The sequence below is a fragment of the Spea bombifrons genome, chromosome 11, assembly GCF_027358695.1.
Source record: "Spea bombifrons isolate aSpeBom1 chromosome 11, aSpeBom1.2.pri, whole genome shotgun sequence".
NCBI classification, from domain to species: Eukaryota; Metazoa; Chordata; class Amphibia; order Anura; family Pelobatidae; genus Spea; species Spea bombifrons.
Window position 1 is genome coordinate 3,948,867 of NC_071097.1, and position 10,375 is coordinate 3,959,241.

The 10,375-nt window shown below is 40.4% G+C and overlaps 1 protein-coding gene across 2 annotated transcripts in view; it reads right to left on the reverse strand.

Annotated features, from left to right (window-relative positions):
- The window catches only part of GRID1 (glutamate ionotropic receptor delta type subunit 1), a 319,319-nt gene extending 309,175 nt beyond the window's left edge, over positions 1-10,144 (reverse strand). The window contains exons 1-2 of one of the 2 annotated variants that reach the window (XM_053450619.1): positions 9,823-10,132; positions 6,945-7,100 (exon numbers count right to left, since the gene is read on the reverse strand). In XM_053450619.1, coding sequence (XP_053306594.1) covers positions 6,945-7,100; positions 9,823-9,901 — 235 coding nt within the window. In that variant the 5' untranslated portion in view covers positions 9,902-10,132. Of the gene's footprint in view, positions 1-6,944; positions 7,101-9,822 lie in introns of both variants that reach the window. The other variant, XM_053450620.1, reaches the window with a different exon arrangement.
- Between the last annotated feature and the right edge of the window lie 231 nt (positions 10,145-10,375).

Below are 10,375 nucleotides of genomic sequence, written 5' to 3' on the forward strand. Positions count from 1 at the left end.
CATATACACATACATACTCACACACACATACATACATACACACTCACACGCAAACACACATACTTACTCACACACACATACATACATACTCACACACATACATACTCACACTTACTTAAATGCAAACACACATACTCACACACACATACATACATACACACTCACACGCAAACACACATACATACTCACACACACATACATACTTACACTCACTTATACGCAAACACCCATACTCACACACAGATACACACATACATATACACACACATACTCAAACACATCCACACACACATACATACATGCATACACACACTTACATACATCACACAGCTTGGCAGTTACAGTTTATTTTGGCAAGATATATATATAATATGTTTAATACTTCTTTTTTCAGATCTTAAGGAAGAAAAGAGCAGTGGCCACCGCACACGGGCTCCATCTGAGAAGCCATCAGACAGCTTGCACCCATCCCGTTCAATCTAAATGTATATAAATATACTTAAATGGGAGGGGTGCAAGGTGTTTGGTGGCTTCGTGGAAACCATGTGCTGCTGCCGCTATCTCTCCCCTTTCTCTCCATCTCTCCTCTTTCTCATTATCTCCCACTTCTCTCTATCTCTCCCCTAGCTCTCTCCTCATTAACGCTCATCTATTCTCTTTATCTCTCCATTTTCTCACTATATCCCCTCTTTCTCACTGTCACTCCCCTTTCTCCACATCACTCCTCTTTCTCATTATCTCCCAGTTCTCTCTACCTCGCCCCAGCTCTCGTCTCATTATCTCTTCCTCATTCTCTTTATCTCTCTGTTTTCTTACTATCTCTCCCCTTTTCTCCCCATCTTTTACCTTAACCCTCTGTTATAGTCCTCCATCCCAGCACTCAACATCAACAACAGACTGCCAACAACATGGGTGGCAGTCTGTGGCAGAGCCAGCATTATCCAATCAATCCATTATCCTTGTGTTCTCTGTCTTATCCATACGTTCATCACATAAAAAACACAGAAACTTTTAAGGAGCTATTTTTCAGTTCTTCGGACAACAACCTATCAGTGCCTGCATTTGCGTCACATGACAATTAAGTGTTCCCGGCAAAAACGACAAACAATACAAATTCTTACACGTTTAAACAATTATTTCTGCTGAATTTAGTTGTAAAAGTGTTCATTTGAACAGGGTAAGCTGCTTTCCAATGTTGAAGGGGTGGTGGATAAGTGGAACAACCTCTGGTAGAGGTTAATGCAGTGAGGGGATAGGCATGTGGCTCCTAAAGACGAGACCAAGGACAGGGTTGAAGACTGTAGAGCAGGAAAAATTATTTTTGTAGGTGGAACTGCAGCTTTCGAAGGCGGAAGAGGAATATCAGGAAGGATCGTAGAGTTTTTTTGGGACTCCATCGCCCGGTATCATCAGTTTACGGACTACAGCTCCCCTGTCCAAGAGAACAGACGTGGTCGGGTTTGCGGTGCGGACGTTGGGTGTTTAACACGGGAACGATGGTTAGCATGACGGCAGCGGCAGACTGTAAAAGGCTTTGTGGGAAGGCTTAAGCGTGTCGATAATCTGTGCTGGTGATGCACTCAACCCCCATACACCCCCCACCACCACCACCACCACCGCATTTACTCATTACTCTCCTCGAAGAGCCCGGATTTGTGTCCCACGTGTTTATATGTCTGCCAGCTTCGGGGGCCGTGAGATATCCGCGTGCTCATGCAGAGCCGATAGGAAGTCAAGATTTGGAAAAGCAGGATATTAAAGTGGGTGAAGTTTCATCTTATTGATTGTCCAGAAAGAAAAAATACAAATGATCCACGATAAAATGATCTGAAAGCGATTTAAGATTAGAAGACTCTTCTAGACTCTCCAAAACAAAAAAAAAAAAAAAAAAAAACGGATGGAAAGTGTTGGATTGAAATGGCGCACGAGGGGTTAAATGGAGAAATGGCAGGGCTCAGGGGTCATAGCATATTGATGATGCCCAGATGCACCTTAGTGGTGTATTTGCCTCCAGCCTAACCCAGGGCCGCCCCCCTCCGTGCCGCTGTCCTTGCTCTATGATGTCATACCCCAGTGCCGCCACCTTTAAAGGAAGGGGCGGGGCCAACTCGGTCCAAATCTCTCTCTTTTTTAGGCAGCCCCTTGACATTAAATAAAATATGGATGTTCAGGAAGGAAATTGTGCAGCACCTATCTGTACGTTTGATCCAGCTCTACCACTTCTACTGGGAGGCTGTTCCACTTATCTACCACCCTCTCAGCAAGTAGCTCTCAACAAATCGACGTGGAACGAACCAGTCGTTACTCGCTGGAGCCGTTCTTGATATTATAAATTCCAAATAATATTTTACTACGTGGGTTTTAAAAGCTGAAAAAGAGACGGCCGCGCATTCGATTAACGGAGCGGCTAAGTTACTGCAGACACCGCAATGACTTTTTAATATAAAAAAAGGTCAAAGAGTGGATGACGCGCATGTCCTATCTGGAGGTAATCACTCACACTGCGGTATGATGAGATTCCGAAGAGACATTTCCTTTATCTTCATTAGTCTTATGACACCGGATAAGTTTCCCGACTCCTCCCCAAACTGCAGTCATTAATTTTTATTTTAACGTGTCGGCTCTACGGCAAAATGCTGAAGTTAAACGGCAGATGGCAAAAAAGTTAGCTTGTGTGATGCGCTATTTCATAACTCCCAACAGTCCCGTCGCTTGATGGACTATCTTGAGGCCTAGACACGTGGGATTCTTCATTTCGTTGGAATGATTGAAAAACGAGGAGGGGCCCCAAAGAAACAAACAAAATCGAGGCTCCGAATTTTCTGTTTTGGAGGTTTTTTTTCACTCTGTCTCTCGCAAGCTCTCGCTCACTCTCACAACAAGAAGAGGAGAAGAACAAGAAGCAAAGAAGAAGAGGAGAAGAACAAGGAGCAAAGGAGAAGAACAAGGAGCAAAGAAGAAGAACAAGAAAAGGAAAAACAAGAAGCAGAGAAGAAGACAAACAACAACAAGAGGAGGAGAAGAACAAGTAGCAAAGAAGAAGAGGAGAAGAAGAACGAGAAGAGGAGAAGAATAAGGAGCAAAGAAGAAGAGGAGAAGAAGAACAAGAAGAGGAGAAGAATAAGGAGCAAAGAAGAAGAGGAGAAGAAGAACAAGAAGAGAAGAACAAGGATCAAAGAAGAAGAAGAACAACAAGAGTAGAAGAAGAACAAGAAATGGAGAAGAATAAGAAGAGGAGAAGAACAAAGAGCAAAGAAGAAGAAGAAGAATATGAAAAGGACAACAAGAGGAAGAGAAGAAGAAGAAGAAGAGGAGAAGAACAAGAAGCGGAGAAGAACAAGTAGCAAAGAAGAAGAGGAGAAGAAGAACGAGAAGAGGAGGAGAAGAAGAAGCGGAGAAGAACAAGTAGCAGTGAAGAAGGGGAAGAAAAAGACAAAAACCAGAGGAGATGGAGAAGAACAAGAAGCAGAAAAGAAGAGGTGAAGATGAAGAAGAGAAGAACAAGAAACAGAGAACAAGAAGAGGAGAAGAACAAGTAGCAGAAGAAGAGGAGAAGAACAACAAGAAGAGGAGAAGAACAAAAAGCAGAGAAGACCATGAAGTGGATAAAAACAAGAATGACGAGAAGAAAAGGAAGAGGAGACAGAGAAGAGGTTGTTGGGGAAGGTGGGGAGACATTGAGGGAAAGCGAACACGAGCGAGGTGAGTGAATGACAGGGAGTGACAACAAATTTTGTTTCCAAATAAAAAAAAGCCTTCCGAACCGAAACTGCATGAAACAAAACTAATTCGCCCAAAACGTTTTTGGTTCTTGTGCACAACGCTAGTGTCTTCACGTGTCTTCCTGTGTCGGCCCAATACAAGGTATGGACTCCAACTACAGCCCCCGAGGGACTTTATGAACTGAAATGGTACGAGGATCGGCCCACAATCTACTGCTTCTCTAGACCTGAAGGTGAAAATGGAAATCACTCTAGGGGCAGAGGCTTAGATGTGATGTAAGGAAGTTTTACTTGAATGAGAGGGTGAGAGATAAGTGGAGCAGCCTCCCAGCAGAGGTGGTAGAGGGTAATACAGCGAGGGGATGTAAACACACATGGGATAGGCATACGGCTCCTGAATCTAAGACGAGACCAACGACTGATTAAGGTCTGAGTCTCTGGGTAACACAGGCAGACTAGATGGGGGGCCGAGTCGGTCTGAACTTCTCTTTTGCTGAATGGCATACATTGCCAGGCGTAAGGTCTGTACGATGTGGGAGGGGCTGAATAAAGTAGGAGGGGCAATTGATATAAAAAAGCAGGGGTACAATTATATAGTCATCCAGAAAATTTTCAATGGATCAGCTATGGCCAAAAAAAAATCATCTGCTGCCTACGGTTAAAGCTGCTGTCCCACTGACAAAACAGGAATTAAGCGAAGAAATCTTAGCGGATCTGTCATTTTATTCTTCCATCACATAAAAAAACAACAACACAGAAACATTTAAAATGCCCCCCCCGGTTTCTATGGCAACAGCCAATCAGTGCCTGCTTTTAGTGTCACATGACAATTAAGTGTTCCCGGAACGGTGCTTCTAATGTTGCATTTAGTTGTAAAGGTGTGAGAAAGTAAGTGTGAGTAAGTGGAACAACAGCTTTAAAGACAAAAACAAATATTAAAAAAACATAGTGCTAACATTATTACTTTACTTAGAGGGTGGTAGATGAGTGGAGCAGCCTCCCAGCAGAAGCGGCAGAGGTTTATGTAAAAAGACCACAAATTACCGTATTTACACATTTAAATAAAATTAAAAAAAAAATAAAAAAGTCTGGCTTCCCATGGCAACAACTTAAATGCTGCATCTTCTGTGATTTTCCCACTTTGTTTACAACACTTATTGCTACTATTGTACATTATTCATGATAATTAGGACACCTTCCCAATAACTACATACTACAGATGGGGCAAGCGCGCTGGCCCTTTAATTATTTATTTGGCAATAAGAAAGCACACATGCGGCTTTCTCAATGCGAAATCAGTTCAATATACCTTTTTTATATATATATAGATAGATATTTTTTAACTTCGGGAACGGTCACCATCTGACACTCATTTGCTGTGGACTACAATTCCCATGATGCTTAGCCAGTCTGCATCATGGGCCGGCTAGATGAGCTGTTCCCCCTACTCTGCCCAGGAATACTTTTTTACTCGCGTAAAATTTGCCTGGTTTTATCATTTTTTGCCGGGAACGCTTAATTGTCATGTGACCGGAGAGAAGGCACTGGTTGGCTGTCGCCATAGTAACTCGGCTTGTAAAACGCTTGTTTGCGATTAAACCTTCAGAGGAAGAAAGACAATGACGGATCTGCTGAAGATTAACCTACTAGAGAGTGCAGCGCTGCGGAATATGATGGCGATATATAAATCAATAGGTAATAGGAGCGCTATTACTGTTTGTCTGGAGTGGAACGGCACCTTCAATAGTTAACCCTTAACGATGTTAAAGGGGTATACACATACGTTTATTAGAAGCCACGTGCGTGTGCTCCTTAAACTGATCATTCAACATCACCCCTTAGCGAATAAGGCCCAGAACCATTATTGTTCGAATAATAGCTACAAGCTGTCACGGGGATTGCTTGTTCACGGTTCAGCTGAAGCAAATTTTGTCATAGACCGCAGCACAGCATTGACGCCCGAGTATCCGGCTTAAGGGCTCTTTTAACCCCCTGACTATAAACCAGCCTGCAATGGGTTTACAGCCTCTGGTAACCAAAGGGTTAAAATCATTTGGATGACAAGCCAGAGCCAGACACCGATGTCCCCCAAAACTATGGATTCCCACATTTTCTTCTCTCTCTCTCCCCAACCAAGATCGTAACATACTGGCGTCTCCTTACAGCGAGTACAATTAACCCTTTAACTACCAGCTCAATGACATTTCCCACCTGCTTTCTCTGCAGCAGGAAACGCTGACTTGGCATTTGGCGCCGGCTCTACTAAACGCAGTATTTTAAGTGACCTTGAACCAGTTCCCACTCTTTATTTTTTATTTTTTTTGGTGAGTGGTGGGGAGGAAAAAAAAAAAAAAAAAAAGCTTGCAAAGCACTTCCTCCGAACAATGAGAGATTTCCCCCCCCGTAATTTATCATTTTCTATTTGCTCAACTCGCGAGTTTCCAATAACCAGGCATAAAAAGATAATCAATTTTATAGCCCCCCGTGATTGATTAATGCATCATGTGCTAAATGTGTCACAGCGGCTCCAACCGATAAAACACGCACAAAAGATCACTGCTTAACACCGTTTCATTTTTCTTTTCCTCCCCGAAAGCATTCAACGGTTAAATTCTGCCCGGGTCCCTCCAACTCCCATCATGCCGATCCAGCCCCTTCAGAGCCGTACGGCCGCAGCCAAAGCAAAATCAAAGGACTGGAATGGGGGAAAGAAATCTCCGTCATATTAGACGCTGCTGAGCCTTTTGTTGTAAAACAGCGCCCACCTTCGGTGGAACAAAAGTTTCGACCGCCAGACCTCGAATACAATGCCTGCTTTGTGAATCAAGCCCCTTTCTACTAAGCAGCGCTTTCAGACTCAAACTGCAGCTGTGTGCGGGCGTCAGCGAATCAGCCGGCCACGGCTAAAAAAAATGGTCCACGTGGAATCGTTCATACAGAAATTCAACATTTCTCAACACACCGTTGAGCATAGATCGGACCAATTCTTAAATGTGACGCAAATCGATCACGGACATTCTATCCGGTTTCCACGGCAATAGAATTAGAATGCCTGTATAGAAATACCCTGGAAAAATATCAAAAGTTTGTTTTTTCCCCCTTCGCATTCTTTAACCTAGGAGGGGAATAACCCTTCACGACAACACCTTTTGGGGCTCACAATGCATTGTTATGAATGGGGTTTAAGGACAGCCATTAAGGGGTTAATACGCCCCGGCTTACCTTCTTGGACCGCTTGGAATGGGTTGTTGGCTTCTATAAACTTGATGGAGTATGTAATTTTTTCACTTTGTAATATGTCGTCATTGAGACTTAAATCCGAGACAGCCAGCTGGAATACTTCATCGTCCTTGGCTGCATTTTCTTCAAAGATTGCACCTGTTGGAAAGACACAATAAGTGTGCTTAAAGGATAACACATACGGGTGTAACACCCCCCCCCCCCGGAAGCAGTATTTTTTCATATTTTATTATTATTATTATTATTTCTTTGTATATAATTATTATTATTATTTTTATTCATATATTTACATAACCCCTGATCCAGTAAAGGGTTAATATATATATATATATATATATTATATTTCAGAATCCTGAAATTAGTTCTCACATTAATTAACGGACCATTGGAGGCTGATCTCCCCCCCAAAAAATTTAAAAAATCACGTGCTTATTCTTACAAATAACTGAATTTGACCATTTCCCCTAAGCAGTCTGTGTATTACAAACTGACAGTTCTACCCAGGACTTAACGGGTTAACTTAGTTTTAGAAATCCATGCCATATATCTATCTAGAATACTGAAAAAAAATAATATATATATATAATATATATATGATAAATATTATTTTTAGTTGATGTGGTATTTTTGAAATAAAAATGGTTTTCAATAAAAAAAATATAATAAATAATAAAAATAATATTTTTGTTAAATGATTTTTAAAAAATATAAATCAAATATTAATAATGATAAGTTTTCATTATGTTTACATTTAAAAAAAAAATACATAAAAAAAACATAAATAATGAAATAAATATTTTTTTCAGCATTTCTAAATTAAAAAAAAAAGTCTATTGTAATCCTGAATCTCACACGTTTGATTATGACCTTATGGACTTACTTCCACTGAATTCTAACACTTATTTTAATGTCATTTTAAATATATATATATATATATATATATAGGTTGTATATGTAAATATTCATTCTGGCTAATATTCATGCAATTCACAAAAATAAAATAAAAAATTCAATAGATTACTTTAATACAATGTAGTTGTCCAGTTATTTCACTTTATTAATGGTTAGTTAATGACTCCTTGGGGACAGGTGTTTTATTGTATGGCCTGGCGCAGTTCAAAAAGTCTACATTAGTCAATCGCACAGTGATGGGGACAGTCAGAGGTTAATAGAGTATTTATATATATATATTTATTAATATTTTTATTATTATTTATATATATGTTTTTATGATTATTTTTATTATTATTTATATATATTTATTATTATTTTTATTATTATTTATATATATATTTATTATTATTTTTATTATTATTTATATATATTTATATATATTTATTATTATTATTTATATATTTATATATATTTATTATTATTTTTATTTATATATATATATATATATTCATAAACAGAATTTAGCTTATGATAATCATTTATTCTATGGTACCAACTGGGTCCCCATTCCTTCCTAGCCATTCCATAGGTGGTAATGTTCATAGGGGGAAGGTACAAGGACATATTTTTGGCAATAGTGCAGCCAATCTATCCCAACATCCCCCTGGAAGTGAGTGCCAAATCCTCTCTATTAGTATGCTGTAAAAATCACTGCTCTGTAACAGGCTAAATAACCCTGAAAGCCATCAATGCTACCATGAATCAATGTATTCTAGTATGGTGAGGAGGAGAGGTGGTGGTGGTGGTGGTGGTTTGGGGTGGATGGGGGGGTTTATGGAAAAAAAAAGGTAATTCCAGGGCCATCAGATATAAAATGCTTATGAAGTTGTCCCTGTCTAATTTAATAGATCCGCAATGCTGTCTACTTTAGCTGGCTCACTACACCTTCTTGTGGTTTTGAGGACATGGAATGTCTACTGGGTTCCAAAGAAGATCTCCAGCATCCACAAATATCACCTTTCAGCCATTTCTATGAGCTGAACACATGCTCCTATCTGTGTCTGTGTGCTGATGCTTCTCCATACAGATTAGGTATGCCATCTGCTTTTATTTTACATTAATATCACCTTGTTACCTTGCTTGTCTCAGTTGTCTAAGTCTAGGCTTAAGCTGGTGGATCTCCCTTCATCTGCCTCTGGTTATCAATCTTTGGATAGATATAATCTGTTGTAATCTTTCTTTTTTTTTCTGCTGTCAAGATGCTGTTGCAATCCTCCAGCTCCTAGAGATCTTTCATCCTTCCCCTTTAGCAAGCAACAGACATGCAGTCCAGCTCCATATCCCCAATAATAATACTATACCTTCAACATGTCTAGGGCAAAACTCAATGTATAGATCAAGCTGTGTTTCATACTGATCTCCTCCAAGGCTCTGAACAAGCAGCTGAGATGAAACAAAAGTTCCTTCTGCCTCTGCCACTTAAATAGCTATTATTAAAAATACAGAAAATACTAAAAATCCAGTATTTTAGGGAACTGGACATCCCATACACCTCCTTCTCGGCTTCTTCTAGCCTTCAAACTTGATCCTAGCTCTTAGCCAGATGTTACTGTATCCAACTCTGTCTTTTTAAAGTCTCCATTGCAAGCAAAGAAGTTTGCACCCATCCCAAAAGCAGACCCCCACCCCCCCCCAACCTCCCTCCTTATTAAACTAGAGAGCAAGCTCTGTGGGCTTCAACCTCTTATGGTCTTCAACCCAACTGAATTCAGCAACAGCCTCTGACTATGTAACTTTAAACATCAACACACAGTGATACATTGTTGCAACATATTGAAGCAGGAATTGAAAGCATTGTATTGCAACCCTGCAAGGGCTGTCAACAACCCTACCCTTTCTCTCCTTTCTCTTTTTTTTTTTTATCCCAGATGATCAAAATGTTCATAGATCTGGTGTCTTTCCTTACCAATGTGGATGATGGAGTCCGCCTGCACAGAAATGCACTGAAATATCCAGGAAAAAATGCAGAGCATCAATACTTCCATTTCCCACCTTTGTAACAGAACATCAGCATGGATTTTGTTGGTGGTACAGAAGGATGAAAGATGAAAATTGTCTCCCAGTGAGGCAAGCAATGAGTGGACAAGCAAAGTAGATCCTGGTCAGATATTGTTTGCAGGGTGTATTAATTTTCTCTTGCTTAGACAGGGGAAAATGCATTGACTTGCAGCTCTCTTCAGCACTGTATGTGTGTCTGAGACTCAACAAACAGAAAACTGCAGAGAACCCCCCCCCTCTCTCTCTCTCTCCTTCTCTCCTCCCACGTGATTGCAGAGACTCCTCTCAATATAGTCTTGCTGAAAACAGGGAGAGATGAGAGAGATGAGCTCAGATAGGGAACAGTGGAGCTTAGTTTCATAGGACAGATCCTGAAAGAAAAGGAGATGCAGCTTTCTGGATGTAGACATCCATAGATGAGCAGGAGATGTCCACTTTTGAAGGCTAGATCCAAGATGGTT